The 20,110-nt window shown below is 52.8% G+C and overlaps 1 protein-coding gene across 2 annotated transcripts in view; it reads right to left on the reverse strand.

Annotated features, from left to right (window-relative positions):
* COG7 (component of oligomeric golgi complex 7) overlaps nucleotides 1-20,110 on the reverse strand; it is a 173,321-nt gene that overhangs the window by 139,822 nt on the left and 13,389 nt on the right. For both annotated transcript variants that reach the window (XM_075319222.1, XM_075319223.1), the window contains 3 exons: nucleotides 17,896-18,074; nucleotides 7,365-7,513; nucleotides 6,599-6,715 (listed from right to left, as the gene is read on the reverse strand). In XM_075319222.1, coding sequence (XP_075175337.1) covers nucleotides 6,599-6,715; nucleotides 7,365-7,513; nucleotides 17,896-18,061 — 432 coding nt within the window. In that variant the 5' untranslated portion in view covers nucleotides 18,062-18,074. The remainder of the gene's footprint in view (nucleotides 1-6,598; nucleotides 6,716-7,364; nucleotides 7,514-17,895; nucleotides 18,075-20,110) is intronic.

Consider the following 20,110-nt stretch of genomic DNA (forward strand, 5'->3'; position numbering starts at 1 on the left):
GGGGCTTACCGCCCGCTGAATAGCGGGTAAGAGGCTGCAGATTCCTTGTCTGGGTCTCCCCGGCTCCCCTCTGCAGCTCAGCGTGTCAGCAGGAATGGCTGCCGGCGTCTGTGGAGAGGGGCGGTCCGTGGGAGTTCCCAAACAAAAGTGCGGGAAACAGTGTCCCCTCTGTGCCGATTGTGAGGGCTGGAGTATGTAAAAACGACTCCAGCCCTCAGCGCTGATGCACTAGCCAGCGTCCCGCCCCTCTCCTGACTGGCAGGTCTGGGGGCGGGAACGAACGGAAGCAGGCCGCAAAAGCCGGGGACTCGAGTTATCAGCGCGGCCGCCGTAAAAGCGCGGGCCGCGCTGAAGTCCCCGGCGCACCACAAGTGTCAGCCGCGCCGCAGTCCCAGCGGCCGGCATAACCGTTCCTAGACGTGGCCAGCGTCCCGCCCCTCTCCTGACTGGCAGGTCCGGGGGCGGGAACGAACGGAAGCAGGCCGCAAAAGCCGGGGACTCGAGTTATCAGCGCGGCCGCCGTAAAAGCGCGGGCCGCGCTGAAGTCCCCGGCGCACCACAAGTGCCAGCCGCGCCGCAGTCCCAGCGGCCGGCGCGACCTATTCCTAGAAGTGTGCCTGCTTCAGCGAAGCTGAATGAGGCCTGGCACAAGCGCCGTAGCGCTGATGTCCCCCGGCGCACTACAACACCCAGCAAGCTGCGGTGTGAGCGCCAAATGCACGGGGACACAGAGTACCTTGAGGAAGCAGGGCCATGTCCCTGATGTACTCCGCTCCATCCAGCATCTTCTCCAGGGGCTGTAGATGGAGCACGGTCTCAGTGCCTGGAGACCGGTAAATCCCACTTCACCCAGAGCCCTGTAAAAAGGGATGGGGAAGGAATCAGCATGTGGGCTCCTGCCGCCGTACCCGCAATGGGTACCTCAACCTTACAAACACCTCCGACATACAGTGGGGTGAGAAGGGAGCATGCTGGGGACACTATATGTGTCCTCTTTTCTTCCATCCGATATAGTCAGCAGCTGCTGCTGACTAAAAACAATGGAGCTATGCGTGCGTGTCTGACCTCCTTGCGCACAAAGCTAAAACTGAGGAATCTGTACTCCTACGGGAGGGTGTATAGCCAGAAGGGGAGGGGCCTTACACTTTTAAGTGTAGTTCTTTGTGCGGCCTCCAGAGGGCAGTAGCTATACACCCACTGTCTGGGTCTCCCAATTAGGAGCGAAAAAGAAAAACCCTTTTCCAATCCGGACTGAAGAAAGGACAGAAAAGTGGGCAAGGCAAATGGCCAGGGAGAAAAACCCTGATCAGAGCACCATGACAGGAATATTTTCCACGTCCTGTGGTAGATCTTGGCGGACGTTGGTTTCCTGGCCTGTCTCATAGTGGCAATGACCTCTTGAGATAATCCTGAAGACGCTAAGATCCAGGACTCAATGGCCACACAGTCAGGTTGAGGGCCGCAGAATTCAGATGGAAAAACGGCCCTTGAGACAGCAAGTCTGGTCGGTCTGGTAGTGCCCACGGTTGGCCGACCGTGAGATGCCACAGATCCGGGTACCACGACCTCCTCGGCCCATCTGGAGCGACGAGGATGGCGCGGCGGCAGTCGGCCCTGATCTTGCGTAACACTCTGGGCAACAGTGCCAGCGGAGGAAACACATAAGGGAGTTGAAACTGCGACCAATCCTGAACTAAGGCGTCTGCCGCCAGAGCTCTGTGATCGTGAGAACGTGCCATGAATGCCGTGACCTTGTTGTTGTGCCGGGACGCCATTAGGTCGACGTCCGGCATCCCCCAGTGGCAACAGATCTCCTGAAACACGTCCGGGTGAAGGGACCATTCCCCTGCGTCCATGCCCTGGCGACTGAGAAAATCTGCTTCCCAGTTTTCCACGCCCGGGATGTGAACTGCGGAGATGGTGGAGGCCGTGGCTTCCACCCACATCAAAATCCGCCGGACTTCCTGGAAGGCTTGCCGGCTGCGTGTTCCTCCTTGGTGGTTGATGTAAGCCACCGCTGTGGAGTTGTCCGACTGAATTCGGATCTGCTTGCCTTCCAGCCACTGCTGGAACGCTTTTAGGGCTAGATACACTGCCCTGATCTCCAGAACATTGATCTGAAGGGAGGACTCTGGCTGGGTCCACGTACCCTGAGCCCTGTGGTGGAGAAAAACTGCTCCCCACCCTGACAGACTCGCGTCCGTCGTGACCACCGCCCAGGATGGGGGTAGGAAGGATTTGCCCTTCGATAATGAAGTGGGATGAAGCCACCACCGAAGGGAAGCTTTGGTTGCCTGAGAGAGGGAGACGTTCCTGTCGAGGGACGTCGGCTTCCTGTCCCATTTGCGTAGGATGTCGCATTGAAGAGGACGCAGGTGAAACTGCGCGAAAGGGACTGCCTCCATTGCTGCCACCATCTTCCCCAGGAAGTGCATGAGGCGCCTCAAGGGGTGTGACTGACCTTGAAGGAGAGATTGCACCCCCGTCTGTAGTGAACGCTGCTTGTTCAGCGGAAGCTTCACTATCGCTGAGAGGGTATGAAACTCCATGCCAAGATATGTCAGCGATTGGGCCGGTGTCAGATTTGACTTTGGAAAATTGATGATCCACCCGAAACTCTGGAGAGTCTCCAGAGTAGCGGTGAGGCTGTGCTGGCATGCCTCTTGAGAGGGAGCCTTGACCAGCAGATCGTCTAAGTAAGGGATCACCGAGTGACCCTGAGAGTGGAGGACCGCAACTACTGCAGCCATGACCTTGGTGAAAACCCGTGGGGCTGTCGCCAGGCCGAACGGCAGTGCCACGAACTGAAGGTGTTCGTCTCCTATGGCGAAGCGCAGGAAGCGCTGATGCTCTGGAGCAATCGGTACGTGGAGATAAGCATCTTCGATATCGATCGATGCAAGGAAATCTCCTTGGGACATTGAGGCGATGACGGAGCGGAGGGATTCCATCCGGAACCGCCTGGCCTTTACGTGTTTGTTGAGCAGTTTTAGGTCCAGGACAGGACGGAAAGACCCGTCCTTCTTTGGAACCACAAACAGGTTGGAGTAAAAACCGTGACCCTGTTGCTGAAGAGGAACAGGGACCACCACTCCTTCTGTCTTCAGAGTGCCCAGCGCCTGCAGAAGAGCATCGGCTCGCTCGGGAGGCGGAGATGTTCTGAAAAATCGAGTCGGAGGACGAGAGCTGAACTCTATCCTGTAACCGTGAGACAGAATGTCTCTCACCCAACGGTCTTTTACCTGTGGCAGCCAAATGTCGGAAAAGCGGGAGAGCCTGCCACCGACCGAGGATGCGGTGTGAGGAGGCCGTAAGTCATGAGGAAGCCGCCTTGGTAGCGGCACCTCCGGCGGTCTTTTTAGGGCGTGACTTAGACCGCCATGGATCGGAGTTCCTCTGATCCTTCTGAGGCCTTTTGTACGAGGAGAATTGGGACCTGCCCGCACCCCGAAAGGACCGAAACCTCGACTGTCCCCTCCTCTGTTGGGGTAATTTTGGTTTGGCCTGGGGTAAGGATGTTTCCTTTCCCTTGGATTGTTTGATAATTTCATCCAGCCTCTCACCAAACAAACGGTCGCCAGAAAATGGCAAACCGGTTAAGCACTTTTTGGAAGCCGAATCTGCCTTCCATTCCCGTAGCCACAAGGCCCTGCGTATTGCCACCGAATTGTCGGCTGCAACCGCCGTACGGCTCGCAGAGTCCAGGACAGCATTAATAGCGTAGGACGCAAATGCCGACGTTTGAGAAGTTATGGACGCCACTTGCGGCGCAGACGTACGTGTGAGTGCGTCAATTTGCGCTTGACCCGCTGCAATAGCTTGGAGTGCCCATACGGCTGCGAATGCTGGAGCAAAAGACGCGCCGATAGCTTCATAGATGGATTTCAACCAGAGCTCCATCTGTCTGTCAGTGGCATCCTTGAGCGAAGCCCCATCTTCAACTGCAACTATGGATCTAGCCGCCAGTCTGGAGATTGGAGGATCCACCTTGGGACACGGAGTCCAGCCCTTGACCACGTCAGGGGGGAAGGGATAACGTGTATCCTTAAGGCGCTTGGAAAAACGCTTATCTGGACAAACTCGGTGTTTCTGGACTGCCTCTCTGAAGTCGGAGTGATCCAGAAACATACTCGTTGTACGCTTGGGGAACCTGAAACGGAATTTCTCCTGCTGAGAGGCTGACTCCTCCACTGGAGGAGCCGAGGGAGAAATATCCAACATTTGATGTATGGACGCGATAAGATCATTCACTATGGCGTCACCATCAGGAGTATCAAGGTTGAGAGCGGCCTCAGGATCAGAATCCTGATCAGCTACCTCCGCTTCATCATACAGAGAGTCCTCCCTCTGAGACCCTGAACAATGTGATGAGGTCGAGGGGATTTCCCAGCGAGCTCGCTTAGGCGGTCTGGGGGCTGCGGTCCGTGTCAGAGACCTCACCCTGGGATCTATGAGACACCCCGGGGGAACATTGTTGTTTCAACTGAGGGGAACCAGGGAGCAATGATTCCACAGTGCCCATGGTCTGAGATACCGGTCTGGACTGCAAAGCTTCTAGAATCTTAGCCATAGTCTCAGAAAGTCTGTCAGTAAAAACTGCAAACTCCGTCCCTGTCACCTGGACAGTGTTAGCTGGTGGTTCCCCCTGGGCCCCCCTTAGCAGAGGCTCCGGCTGAGCAAGTGCCACAGGGGCCGAGCAGTGCACACAATGAGGGTCAGTGGAACCTGCCGGTAGCGAGGTCGTACATGCGGCGCAGGCAGCATAGTAAGCCTGTGTTTTGGCACCCCTGCCTCTTGTGGGCGCCATGCTGTTGTCTCCCCTGAGCAACACAATAGGGTATATAGCCAGAAATCAACCGTGCACCATACAGTGTAAAGTATAGCCTATAAACATATAATCTATAATTACACTTCTGCACAAGTGGGGCCAGCACCTCAGGTGCTGCTTACCGCCCGCTTAAAGCGGTTGTGTGGCCACCAGAATCCCTGCCTGGGTCCCCCAGAGCTTGTCTCCCCTCTGCAGTGTCAGAGGAGCTGACAGGAATGGCTGCCGGCGTCCTGAGGAGAGGAGGGAGCCGTGGGCGTGACCCAGAAAGTGCGGGAACTGGTGCCCCACTGTGCACAGTGAGGGGGGTGGAGTATGCAAAGCATGCTCCAGCCCTCAGTGCTGCCGTCCTGTACAGCGTCCCGCCCTTCCCCTGACTGGCAGGGCTGGGGGCGGGAAGAAAAAGAGACTAGGCCGCAAAAGCCGGGGACTCGAGTTATAAGCGCGGCCGCCGTATAAGCGCGGTCGGCGCGGAAGTCCCCGGCGCACTAACAGTCCCAGCCGCGCCGCAGTGATAACAATGGCAGCGGCGGTCAACGCGGCAGTCCCCATACACTAACACACTCAGCGACGCTGCAGTGTGTAATGGCACAAACGCGGTCAGCGCCGCGGTCCCCGGTGCACTAGCACACCCAGCAATGCTGGAGTGTTGCTGTGCGCGGTCCCCACGGGGACACAGAGTACCTCAAAGTAGCAGGGCCATGTCCCTGAACGATACTCGGCTCCTATCCAGCAGAGTCCTCAGGAGCTGTGGATGGAGCACGGTCTCAGTGCCTGGAGACCGATTAGGATCCCACTTCACCCAGAGCCCTAAGGGGGATGGGGAAGGAAAACAGCATGTGGGCTCCAGCCTCCGTACCCGCAATGGATACCTCAACCTTAACAACACCGCCGACAAGAGTGGGGTGAGAAGGGAGCATGCTGGGGGCCCTGTTAAGGGCCCTCTTTTCTTCCATCCGACATAGTCAGCAGCTGTTGCTGACTAAGCTGTGGAGCTTGCGTGCATGTCTGCCTCCTTCGCACAAAGCAAAAAACTGAGGAGCCCGTGGGAGCACGGGGGGTGTATAGGCAGAAGGGGAGGGGCTTTACACTTTTAGTGTAATACTTTGTGCGGCCTCCGGAGGCATAGCCTATACACCCAATTGTCTGGGTCTCCCAATGGAGCGACAAAGAAATAAGCCGTCACTGAGCCATAGAACCCGAAAAATGAGAACGCTACGGGTCACGGAATATGGCGTAAAACGTGCGCCACTTTTTTTGGACAAACTTCCGGGTTTTTTTTAACCCCTTATATAAAAGTAAACCTATACATGTTTGCTGTCTATGAACTCGCACTCACCTGAGTCATCACACCCACACATCAGTTTTACCATATAGTGAACACAGTGAATAAAATATCTCAAAAACAATAGTGCTATCGCACTTTTTTTTGCAATTTTTCTGCATTTGGAATTTTTTTGCCGTTTTCCAGTACACTATATGGTAAAACTTATGGTTTCATTAAAAAGTACAGCTCGTTCCGCAAAAAATGTGCCCTCACATGACCATATTGACTGAAAAATAAAAAAAGTTATGTCTCTCAGAAAAAGAATGGCGAAAAAAAAAAAACCCGGAAAGCGAAAAATCGGCCGGTCGTGAATGGGTTAAAGACTGAGATGTAGTACCGGACACAGCCAATATATTGGAGTGGCGCTGTTCTAATCCCACATCATTTTAAATCCACAGAAGACATCCATCAATCAAATAGGTGGAATAAGTTCTTTATAAAACTACCTGCGTCTTAAAGGTCTCCTCGATGTCTGCGCTGAGTGTGCTCCATTTGTCAGCCTCCTGAAGGGATTCTGCAGCCAACTGCATTCGTGACTTTACTTTATCCATTTCCACTAGGACCTACAGACAGAAATAGCAGTGATGGGAAGGGGGCAAAATATTTTCCAAAATTCTGTATAAAGGGGGCTTTACACACTACGACATTGCTAATGCGAACTCGTTTGGGTCACGGAATTGGTGACGCACATCCGGCCGCATTAGCGATGCCGTTGCGTGTGACACCGATGAGCGATTTTGCATTGTTGCAAAAACGTGCAAAATCGCTCATCGGTGACATGGGGGTCCATTCTCAAAAATCGTTACTGCAGCAGTAACGAGGTTGTTCCTCGTTCCTGCAGCAGCACACATCGCTCCGTGTGACACAGCAGGAACGAGGAAGCTCTCCTTACCTGCCTCCCGGCCGCTATGCGGAAGGAAGGAGGTGGGCGGGATGTTACGTCCCGCTCAGCTCCGCCCCTCCGCTGCTATTGGGCGGCCGCTCAGTGACGTCGTTGTGACGCCGCACGGACCGCCCCCTTAGAAAGGAGGCGGTTCGTCGGTCACAGCGATGTCGCCGGGCAGGTAAGTATGTGTGACGGGTCTGGGCGATGTTGTGCAGCACGGGCAGCGATTGGCCCGTGTCGCACAACAGATGGGGGCGGGTACCCACGCTGGCGATATTGGGACCGATATCGCAGCGTGTAAAGCCCGCTTAAGAGAGATTTCTCACCTGCATAGACTGTGCTGTGTCCTGCTCAAACTTCTTAATATCTTCCTTTACAAGAATCATCTGCTCTTTTAAAAAAGCTGCTTCCTGTCGGAGAGCCTCCACGTCACGCAACACACGTGGCATGTTCTGCAGGGCCTGGTGGCTGCTCTCTGCGGAGAACAAAGAATGTTACCAGGGATTGATATCATGGGATGTAAAGTGCTTCCATTTTTTCATCACTTGCATATCAGCAACACGTCTATCAATTCTCAGATTCATAGAATTCCACAGCTTTTCCTTTTCAGCATTGCGATTTCAATGTCGTAAATGGTACATTAGTAAATAAATCTGAAATCTTGTCTTTTTCACTGTCCACAAGGACTCATATAAAAATCATTGTGAGGACATAGGGATATATTCTGAGCTATAAGCTATATTCCTATAGCCGCCATCTTGTCAGGGTTGTGTGTGACTGGGCCTTCAGGCCTAAAGAGGCTTCAATCAGTATGCTAATGAATGTGAGGAAATTGTCTGTGGAGCAGAAGGCAATCTTCTATGATATGGAAATTAGCTGAGCTGTTAGAACTGGAAAACAACAAAAGGGAAGGAAGACCCCCCTATGTCACACTGTGGACGAAGTCCTGAACACATGAGAGACGGGCACCGGGAATAAATGTGTAATATCTTGTGAGCCGTGCTTCCTATAAATATGTCAGGCAGAAATATGGCATCGGGGCAGGCTGACTGTTCCAGCACCTATTTTATATAGGTGTGGGACCTTTGGAGGTATCCCAAACTTGATATTGGCCAGTGGGGGACCAGCAAACTACCCATGTGTCCTATCATTGTGAAGGTAAAATCATAACTGTAAAAATAAGAGCACTGGTGTCCGCCTTCGACATTCCCAGGCAACGTTATGGCCAATAATCACTTTGGGATATTATTTTAGAGTCAAGATAGGGGTGCAGCAGAGCTCCCTTGTAAGGTCACAGGTAGAAGGGGACATGGATTGTAGCCAGTTTGATAAACCCAGCTCAGCCATTTTTAGTCGTCTTTCTTCGGGGGTCTTGTGTCTTTGAACACGTGAGGAAGTCCCTGGAACCCTGGTCGAACGGCGCCCCCCTGTGGCCAGATGCATAAGGTAACTGCATGATCTGTATGCCTGTTTGTAACCATGCCTTATTTGTAGATGTACTCTGACCTATGTATATATTCTGTAGATTCCATATTGTATATATTGTAGTTTCTAGTGTGCCTTAGGCTGATTAAAATATATAATTAATCTTGGGCTGTTCTGTTACCTCGATCCTGAACTCCACAAGTGTGTGCTCAGCTTAATAGTTATCGTAATCGATTGGTGGCAGCGAGTTTATGCCAGGGATCATTGTGGGGCGGCCAGTGAGATTTGGGGAGGTCTAGATATATTTCCGTCCGCTGAGGTCAGGGGAATATATACCTTACTCTCACCGGGAACCCTTCAATCACCGGCATAGTAGAATAGCGGCCTCCTGGCTTATTGTTGGGAAATTCCATAATTGGCCTGACTGTAAGAGGGGCGCTAGAGAGCGTGTCACGTGCTCTGTCTGTCGGCAGGGTGGTGGAAAGCTGTAGCTTCTGCTTCCTACCCCCCTGTTTGTGACAATCATATTTCCTGTTTTATACTGTCGTGGAAACCCCTTTCCTGGGAGAGCTAATTTAGGGTGAGATGCAAGGGATCTCCAGATCTGCCAATGTTGGTCCAATTAATAGCGATGCATCGGAGACAAACACAAGAACACACAGTCAATGTCCGTGTACCAGGCTTTGTCTGAATCTCAGATGCCCAAACAGTAGTTTATTAAAACCACAAAAGAAAAGGGGACGGCTTAGTACATGACCAAAAATGGAATGAAAGTTGGAAATAACAAAATCGTAAATTATGGATCCTGCTAAATTCATTAAAACCAGATCTGTCCAGTTTTCTGGACCTTCAGTAACAAAGAAACTTTAGATAAAGGCCTCTTTAAAGCGACTACACCCAGTGCTATTGCTTTTATGAATAACACTTATAAAGCTAATACAAAAGAAGGGAATTTTGTTTACTTACCGTAAATTCCTTTTCTTCTAGCTCCAATTGGGAGACCCAGACAATTGGGGTGTATAGCTATGCCTCCGGAGGCCACACAAAGTATTACACTAAAAGTGTAAAGCCCCTCCCCTTCTGCCTATACACCCCCCGTGCTCACGGGCTCCTCAGTTTTGGTGCAAAAGCAAGAAGGAGGAAAAAATTATAATTGGTTTAAAGTAAATTCAATCCGAAGGAATATCGGAGAACTGAAACCATTCAACATGAACAACATGTGTATACAAAAAACAGGGGCGGGTGCTGGGTCTCCCAATTGGAGCTAGAAGAAAAGGAATTTACGGTAAGTAAACAAAATTCCCTTCTTCTTTGTCGCTCCATAGGGAGACCCAGACAATTGGGACGTCCAAAAGCAGTCCCTGGGTGGGTAAATAATACCTCATAATAGAGCCGCAACCGGCTCCGTCCTACATGTGGGCAACCGCCGCCTGAAGGACTCGCCTACCTAGGCTGGCATCTGCCGAAGCATAGGTATGCACCTGATAGTGTTTCGTGAAAGTGTGCAGGCTCGACCAGGTAGCCGCCTGACACACCTGCTGAGCCGTAGCCTGGTGCCGCAAAGCCCAGGACGCTCCCACGGCCCTGGTAGAATGGGCCTTCAGCCCTGAGGGAACCGGAAGCCCGGAGGAACGATAAGCTTCGAGAATTGGTTCCTTGATCCACCGAGCCAGGGTTGATTTGGAAGCTTGTGTCCCTTTACGCTGGCCAGCGACAAGGACAAAGAGTGCATCCGAGCGGCGCAGGGGCGCCGTACGAGAAATGTAGAATCTGAGTGCTCTCACCAGATCTAACAAGTGCAAATCCTTTTCACATTGGTGAACTGGATGAGGACAAAAAGAGGGTAAGGAGATATCCTGATTGAGATGAAAGGGGGATACCACCTTAGGGAGAAAGTCCGGAACCGGACGCAGAACCACCTTGTCCTGGTGAAACACCAGGAAGGGGGCTTTGCATGACAGCGCTGCTAGCTCAGACACTCTCCGAAGCGAAGTGACTGCTACTAGGAAAACCACCTTCTGCGAAAGGCGTGAGAGAGAAATATCCCTCATTGGCTCGAACGGTGGTTTCTGAAGAACCATCAGTACCCTGTTCAGATCCCAGGGTTCTAACGGACGCTTGTAAGGAGGTACGATGTGACAAACCCCCTGCAGGAACGTGCGTACCTGTGGGAGTCTGGCCAGGCGCTTCTGAAAAAAGACAGAGAGCGCAGAGACTTGTCCCTTAAGGGAGCCTAGTGCCAAACCCTTTTCTAATCCGGATTGAAGGAAGGACAGAAAAGTGGGCAAGGTAAACGGCCAGGGAGAAACACCCTGATCAGAGCACCACGACAGGAATATTTTCCACGTCCTGTGGTAGATCTTGGCGGACGTTGGTTTCCTAGCCTGTCTCATGGTGGCAATGACCTCTTGAGATAATCCTGAAGACGCTAGGATCCAGGACTCAATGGCCACACAGTCAGGTTCAGGGCCGCAGAATTCAGATGGAAAAACGGCCCTTGAGACAGCAAGTCTGGTCGGTCTGGTAGTGCCCACGGTTGGCCGACCGTGAGATGCCACAGATCCGGGTACCACGACCTCCTCGGCCAGTCTGGAGCGACGAGGATGGCGCGGCGGCAGTCGGCCCTGATCTTGCGTAACACTCTGGGCAACAGTGCCAGAGGAGGGAACACATAAGGGAGTTGAAACTGCGACCAATCCTGAACTAAGGCGTCTGCCGCCAGAGCTCTGTGATCTTGAGACCGTGCCATGAGCGTCGGGACCTTGTTGTTGTGCCGGGACGCCATTAGGTCGACGTCCGGCATGCCCCAGCGGCGACAGATCTCCTGAAACACGTCCGGGTGAAGGGACCATTCCCCTGCGTCCATGCCCTGGCGACTGAGAAAATCTGCTTCCCAGTTTTCTAGGCCCGGGATGTGAACTGCGGATATGGTGGAGGCTGTGGCTTCCACCCACAGCAGAATCCGCCGAACTTCCTGGAAGGCTTGCCGACTGCGTGTCCCGCCTTGGTGGTTGATGTATGCCACCGCTGTGGAGTTGTCCGACTGAATTCGGATTTGTTTGCCTTCCAGCCACGGCTGGAACGCCTTTAGGGCAAGATATACTGCCCTTATCTCCAGAACATTGATCTGAAGGGAAGACTCTGTCCGAGTCCAAGTCCCCTGAGCCCTGTGGTGGAGAAAGACCGCTCCCCACCCTGACAGGCTCGCGTCCGTCGTGACCACAGCCCAGGATGGGGGCAGGAAGGATTTCCCCTTCGACAGAGAAGTGGGAAGAAGCCACCACTGAAGGGAAGCTTTGGCTGCCCGAGAAAGGGATACGTTCCTGTCGAGGGACGTCGACTTCCTGTCCCATTTGCGGAGAATGTCCCATTGAAGTGGGCGCAGATGAAACTGCGCAAAAGGAACTGCTTCCATTGCTGCCACCATCTTCCCTAGGAAGTGCATGAGGCGCCTCAGGGGGTGTGACTGACCTTGAAGGAGAGATTGCACCCCTGTCTGTAGTGAACGCTGTTTGTTCAGCGGAAGCTTCACTATCGCTGAGAGAGTATGAAACTCCATGCCAAGATATGTCAGTGATTGGGCCGGTGTCAGATTTGACTTTGGAAAATTGATGATCCACCCGAAACTCTGGAGAGTTTCCAGAGCAATGTTCAGGCTGTGTTGGCATGCCCCTTGAGAGGGTGCCTTGACAAGAAGATCGTCTAAGTAAGGGATCACCGAGTGTCCCTGAGAGTGTAGGATTGCCACCACTGTTGCCATGACCTTGGTGAAGACCCGTGGGGCTGTCGCCAGGCCAAAAGGTAGTGCTACGAACTGATGGTGTTCGTCCCCTATGGCGAAGCGCAGGAAGCGCTGATGCTCTGGCGCAATCGGTACGTGGAGATAAGCATCTTTGATGTCTATTGATGCCAGGAAATCTCCTTGGGACATTGAGGCGATGATGGAGCGGAGCGATTCCATCCGGAACCGCCTGGTTTTCACATGCTTGTTGAGCAGCTTTAGGTCCAGAACGGGACGGAAGGATCCGTCCTTTTTTGGCACCACGAACAAGTTGGAGTAAAAACCGTGACCCCGTTGCTGAAGAGGAACCGGGATCACCACTCCTTCCGCCTTCAGGGTGCCCACCGCCTGCGTAAGAGCCTCGGCTCTGTCGGGGGGTGGAGATGTTCTGAAGAAACGAGTCGGAGGACGAGAGTTGAACTCTATCCTGTAACCGTGAGATAGAATGTCTCTCACCCATCGGTCTTTTACTTGTGGCAGCCAGGCGTCGCAAAAGCGGGAGAGCCTGCCACCGACCGAGGATGCGGTTTGAGGAGGCCGAAAGTCATGAGGAGGCCGCTTTGGGAGCGGTGCCTCCGGCGGTCTTTTTAGGACGTGACTTAGACCGCCATGCATCGGAGTTCCTCTGATCTTTCTGAGGCCTTTTGGACGAGGAAAATTGAGATCTGCCCGCGGTCCGAAAGGACCGAAACCTCGATTGTACTTTCCGTGGTTGAGGTCTGTTTGGTTTGGACTGGGGTAAGGATGAATCCTTTCCCTTGGATTGTTTAATGATTTCATCCAATCGCTCACCAAACAAGCGGTCGCCAGCCAATGGCAAACCGGTTAAGAACTTTTTGGAAGCAGAGTCTGCCTTCCATTCACGTAGCCACATGGCCCTGCGGAGTACCACCGAGTTGGCGGATGCCACCGCCGTACGGCTCGCAGAGTCCAGGACAGCATTAATGGCGTAGGACGCAAACGCCGACGCCTGATTGGTTAAGGACACCACTTGCGGGACAGATGTACGTGTTACTGCATGAATCTGCGCCTGACAAGCTGAGATAGCTTGGAGTGCCCATACGGCAGCGAATGCTGGAGCAAAAGACGCGCCTATAGCTTCATAGATGGATTTCAACCATAGTTCCATCTGTCTGTCAGTGGCATCTTTGAGTGAAGCCCCATCTTCCACTGCAACTATGGATCTAGCCGCCAGTCTGGAGATTGGAGGATCCACCTTAGGACACTGAGTCCAGCCCTTGACAACCTCGGGGGGGAAGGGATAACGTGTGTCCTTAAGGCGCTTGGAAAAACGCTTGTCTGGACAGTCTCGGTTTTTCTGGATTGCCTCTCTGAAGTCAGAGTGATCCAGAAACATATTTAATGTACGCTTTGGAAACCTGAAACGGAATTTCTCCTGAGAAGCAGACTCCTCAATTGGAGGAGCTGGGGGAGAAATATCCAACACCTGATTGATGGTCGCTATAAGATCATTCACTACTGCGTCACCTTCAGGTGTATCTAGGTTGAGAGCGGCTTCAGGATCAGAATCCTGATCTGATACCTCCGCTTCATCCTCCAGAGAGTCCCCCTGCTGGGACCCTGAACAGTGTGATGAAGTGGAGGGAATTTCCCAGCGACCCCGCTTGGGCGGCCTGGGACTGCAGTCCGTGTCAGAGACCTCACCCTGGGACCTATGGTTTACCCCCGGGGCACTTTGCCGTTCCAATTGAGGGGGACCAGGGGTCAAGGATTGGATAGAGCCCGGGGCCTGAATCACCGGTCTGGACTGCAATGCTTCCAGTATCTTAGCAGACCATTTATCCATAGTCTCAGACAGTTTGTCAGCAAAGGCTGCAAACTCCGTCCCTGTCACCTGGACAGTGGTAGCAGGTGGATCCACCTGGGCCACCTGTAGCAGAGGCTCCGGCTGAGTAAGTGCTACGGGGCCGAGCATTGCACACAATGAGGGTCAGTGGAACCTGCCGGTAGTACAGCTGTACATGAGGTACAGGTTGCAAAATACGCCTGTGCTGTGGCACCTTTGCTTTTTGCAGATGACATGTTGTCTCCTCTGAGAACAACCAGGAGGGTATATAGCCAAGAATCAACAGAGCGACCGTACAGTGCAATGTATAGCCTATAAGCCTATATATATATATATACACACTTCGGCACTCAGTGGGGCCAGCACCACAGGTGCTGCTTACCGACCGCTCAGAGCGGTTGTGTGGTCACCAAATTCCCTGCCTGGGTCTCCCTGTTGTCTCTCCTCTCCAGCGTCTGGATCGCTGACAGGAATGGCTGCCGGCGTTCTGTGAGGAGGAGGAGACCGTGGGCGTGCCCAAGAAAAGTGCGGGAATCCAGTGCCCCACTGTACTGAGTGAGGAGGGAGGAGGATACTAATGTATGCTCCAGCCCTCCGCTGACGATCTGTGCAGCGTCCCGCCCCTCCCCTGACTGGCAGGCCTGTGGGCGGGAATAAACGACACTAGGCCGCAGAAGCCGGGGACTAAAGTTATAAGCGCGGCCGGCAATAAGCGCGGCCGCGCGTAGTCCCCCGGCGCACTAACACCTCCAGCAGCGCTGGAAAGTGTCTGGCACAAGCGCCCCATGTCCGGCGCACTAACACACCCAGCCGAGCTGGAAAGTGTCTGGCCCAAGCGCTCCATGTCCGGCGCACTAACACACCCAGCAGAGCTGGAAAGTGTCTGGCACAAGCGCTCCATGTCCGGCGCACTAACACACCCAGCAGTGCTGTAATGTGTATGGCACCAGCGCTCTATGCGCGGTCCCCACGGGGACACAGAGTACCTCATAGTAGCAGGGCCTTCAGGGCCGCAGTGCCTGGAGACCGATCCGGATCCCACTTCACCCAGAGCCCCTTAAGGGATGGGGAAGGAAAACAGCATGTGGCTCCTGCCTGTGTACCCGCAATGGGTACCTCAACCTTAACAACACCGCCGACAAAGTGGGGTGAGAAGGGAGCATGCTGGGGGCCCTGTTATGGGCCCTCTTTTCTTCCATCCGACCTAGTCAGCAGCTGCTGCTGACCAAGCTGTGGAGCTATGCGTGGATGTCTGCCTCCTTCGCACAAAGCATAAAAACTGAGGAGCCCGTGAGCACGGGGGGTGTATAGGCAGAAGGGGAGGGGCTTTACACTTTTAGTGTAATACTTTGTGTGGCCTCCGGAGGCATAGCTATACACCCCAATTGTCTGGGTCTCCCAATGGAGCGACAAAGAAATACAAAATTATTAAACATATAAATTGCTTAAATGATAATCAAAACTTAATATAAAATATTAACCATAACAATACATTGACTTTTCAGCAGTCTCATTATCATCACTGACATGATTGTAATGATAGGTAACACCTCAATATTCAGTAGATAACACAGGATCAATAGTTGATGATCTTTCCTTTACAATGATGTTGACCACATCGGAGCACGCTCAGATTAAAAACACAAAACGCTTCTATTAAAACGAGTAGGATCCAAATGAGTAGGATCCAAGTCAGTGTAACACTGCTACAATCCAGTAACAGTTTCTGGATCCCACATAATGTACATCAAGGGACTAGGGTTTCTTCACTCCTGCTTAGCACTCCAGAGAAACATACAATGGCATGTAAAAGTTTGGGCACCCCTGGTCAAAATTACTGTTATTATGAAGAATTAAGCAAGTTGAAGATGAAATGATAAGGCATAATGTTAAAGATAACACATTTCCTTTGTATTTTAGGCAAAAAAAACAACATTTTTTACATTTTAAATTTAACAAAAAAGGAAAATTGGATGATGTAAGAGTTTGGGCACCCTGCATGGACAGGAACTAGCAGAACCCCCTTAGGCAAGTATCACAGCTTGTAGACGTTCTTTTGTAGCAGCCAAGAGTCTTAATTCTTCCTTGAGGGATTTTTCTCCATTCTTCCTTGGAGATGTCTTCTAGTTTTGTGAGCTTCCTAGCTCCTCTTTCAGTTCTGTGATATTCCTGGCTCGTCTTCCAATTCTGTGTGATTTCTGGCTCGTCTTGCATGCACTGCTATTTTTTAGGTCTAGCCTCAAATTTTCAATGATGTTCGGATCAGGGGACTGTGAGGGCCATTGTAAAACCTTCAGCTTGCACCTTTTTAGGTCGTCTATTGTGGATTTTGACTGGTGATTAGTATCATTACCCATCTATAGAAGACATCCTCTTTTCAACTTCAGCTGTTTTACAGATGGTGTTATATTTGCATCAAGAATTTGTTGAAATTTCATTGAATCCATTCTTCTTTCTAACCGCGAAATTTTCCCTGAGCGTTTGGCTGAAAGACAACCCCGTAGCATGATTGATGGTTGGCGAGATCTTCTTTTCCTGAAATTCTGTGCCCTTTTTTCTCCACACTTATATATTTTGGTCATTGTGGCCAAAAAGTTCTATTTTAACCTCACCGGTCCACAAGATTTGTTTCCAACATGCATCAGACTTGTTTAGACATTCTTTTGCACACTTCTGATGCTGAATTTTATGGTGAGGACACAGGAGATGTTTTCTTCTGATGACTCTTCCATGAAGGTCATATTTGTGCAGGTGTCTCTGAACAGTGTACCACAACTCCAGAGTCTGCTAAATCTTCTTGAAGGTCTTTTGCAGTCATGCAGGGTTTCTGATTTGCCTCTCAAGCAATCTTACGAGCAGATCTCACAGGAATTTTGCTTGATCTTCAAGACCTTATCTTGACCTCCACTGTTCCTGGTAACTGCCATTTCTTAATTACATTTCGAACTGAGGAAAGGGCAACATGAAAACACTTTGCTGTCTTCTTGTAGCCTTCTCCTGCTTTGTTGACCTCCTCCATTTTCATTTTCAGAGTGCTAGGCAGCTGCTTAGAAGAACCCAGGGCTTTTTTTTGTGGCACAAGGCTAGAGGAGTCTGGGTTTTTATAAAGCTGTGAAATTTACATCACCTGACCTTTCCTAACAGTGATAGTGAATAACCCATAACCCTGACAGGCTAATTAAGGTCTGAACCCTTGGTCAAAGTCATTGGAGCACACAAATCTCCAAGGGTGAATAAACGTTTGCACAGACCTATTTTCCTTTTTGCAATTTTTAAAATGTAATATACAAAAATATATATATTTTTTGCCAAAAATGCAAAGGAAATGTGTCATCTTTAACTTTATGCCTTTTAGAGATCATTTAATCTTCAACTTGCTTAACAGTTCCCAATAGCAGTAATTTTAACCAGGGGGGGCCCAAACTTTTATGTGCCACTGTATGTGAGTTAGATCGGTAGCTACCTATTTGTGCAGCACTCACTGTCCTATTTAAATATAATTGGGAAATGCAGCTGCTAGAACACCCATAGTCTTCAATGGAGAAAGTTACATGTGCGCAGAGCGTCATCCTCTCGAGCACTGATTGGGCTGATGAGAAACACTCTCATTCTCCAGATAGATGGGGGCCTGATTATGAAATATGCATCTTATGGACATTTATGACAAATACTTTTGATATGCCGTAAACATCTAAAAAGGTAATACCCCTTTAAGTTTCGGTGTGATGTTTGGAAATCGTTCAATATGTTGATCAGACCAGCAAAGTTTGTGCACCCCCTGCATCAGATGGTTCCTTTAATGTGTATAGGGACATTTAGACTGATAAGCTTGTGTCTTAGATACCTTCAACTGAGTTGTTGACCTCCTGGATGAAGAGCTGCAGTTTCATAACCAGGGTTGCTGCGTGTGCGTCCACCTTCCCTGGAGCATCTTTCTGTACGGACTTAAATGCAGCATTTACCCAATCCTTCACCTCAAAGTCATCGGCAAGGAACCTCGAGAAATCCATCCTGCAGGAAAAGCTGAATGAGAAAAATAGAAAAGGTTGGCTTCTGGGATTTTAAAGTATAAATGACAATCCTAACCAAATATTCAGTAAGTTGACAACCCCTTTAACCCCTTAACGACCTTGGACGTACTGAGTACGTCATGGTGACATGGTGCTAAACGACCCATGACGTACTCAGTACGTCCTGGCGAAATCGCGGTCCCGGAGCCCCGGGGAGTGAAATTTGTTTACTTAAAACGGTAGATTCGGGAAGGAGGGGACCTCTGCCTGACCTCAGGAGGGGTGGTGCCTCCTCCCCGAACCTACAGAGGCTGTGATTGGCTGATGAACGCCGCTCAGCCAATTACAGCCACTGTAATGTTCCAGCCATTGAAAATGACTGGAACATTGAAATCCAGCCCTGATCAGTGCTGCTGTAGCACTGGGCATTGGCTGGAGCTGGGTGATCGATGCTTCACCCGCCCCCAGCTCTGATTGGAGAGACCGGTCTTGTGACCGCTCTCTCCAATCAATGTGGATCTGCGGCCTGTGACCGTCCCTGGAAGCCGAGGAGAGCGGTAAGTTGTTGTCCCCGCCGCCCGCCCCTGTCCCCGATCGCCCCGCCGCTGCTCCCGCTTCACCGCCGCTGTCTCCGATCGCCCCGCTGCTGCTCCCGCTTCACCGCCGCTGTCTCCGATCGCCCCGCCGCTGCTCCCGCTTCACCGCTGTCCCCGCCGCTGTCTCCGATCGCCCCGCCGCTGCTCCCGCTTCACCGCTGTCCCCGCCGCTGTCTCCGATCGCCCCGCCGCTGTCTCCGATCGCCCCGCCGCTGCTGCCGCTGTCTCCGATCGCCCCGCCGCTGCTGCCGCTTCACCGCTGTCCCCGCCGCCATGCTCCCGATGCACCGCTGTCCCCGCCGCCATGCTCCCGATGCACCGCTGTCCCCGCCGCCATGCTTCCGATGCACCGCTGTCCCCGCCGCCATGCTCCCGATGCACCGCTGTCCCCGCCGCCATGCTCCCGATGCACCGCTGTCTCCGCCGCCATGCTCCCGATGCACCGCTGTCTCCGCCGCCATGCTCCCGATGCACCGCTGTCCCCGCCGCCGCTCCCGATGCACCGCTGTCCCCGCCGCCATGCTCCCGCGTCACCGCTGTCCCCGCCGCCATGCTCCCGATGCACCGCTGTCTCCGCCGCCATGCTCCCGATGCACCGCTGTCTCCGCCGCCATGCTCCCGATGCACCGCTGTCTCCGCCGCCATGCTCCCGATGCACCGCTGTCTCCGCCGCCATGCTCCCGATGCACCGCTGTCTCCGCCGCCATGCTCCCGATGCACCGCTGTCTCCGCCGCCATGCTCCCGATGCACCGCTGTCCCCGCCGCCATGCCCGCCACTGTCCCCGCACCCACCTTTTTCAGCCGCTGCTGCCCGCAAATCGGCCCCCACTGTTCCCGATCGGCGGCCGCCGCCGCCTCCTTCATCGGCTGCCCCTTCTTCTCCATCGCCACACCACCTATCCCTCCATGTGCTGCAAGCCACCCTCCCCCCACGTGGGGGGAGGGTGGCTTGCAGCACATGTGGGGGGAGGGTGGCTTGCAGCACATGTGGGGGGAGGGTGGCTGGCTTGCAGCACATGTGGGGGGAGGGTGGCTGGCATGTGCTGCAAGCCAGCCACCCTCCCCCCACATGTGCTGCAAGCCAGCCACCCTCCCCCCACATGTGCTGCAAGCCAGCCACCCTCCCCCCACATGTGCTGCAAGCCAGCCACCCTCCCCCCACATGTGCTGCAAGCAAGCCACCCTCCCCCCACATGTGCTGCAAGCCAGCCACCCTCCCCCCACATGTGCTGCAAGCAAGCCACCCTCCCCCCACATGTGCTGCAAGCAAGCCACCTTCCCCCCACATGTGCTGCAAGCCACCCTCCCCCCACATGTGCTGCAAGCCACCCTCCCCCCGGGGCCCCCCCTCCTCCATGTGCCATCTCTCTCTCCCATCACTCTGCCCCCCTCCCCGATCTGCTGCCTGCTCTCTCCCATTTTCCATCTACTGCCCCCTCTCACCCTCCTCGA

This window comes from Anomaloglossus baeobatrachus, chromosome 7, assembly GCF_048569485.1.
Source record: "Anomaloglossus baeobatrachus isolate aAnoBae1 chromosome 7, aAnoBae1.hap1, whole genome shotgun sequence".
NCBI classification, from domain to species: Eukaryota; Metazoa; Chordata; class Amphibia; order Anura; family Aromobatidae; genus Anomaloglossus; species Anomaloglossus baeobatrachus.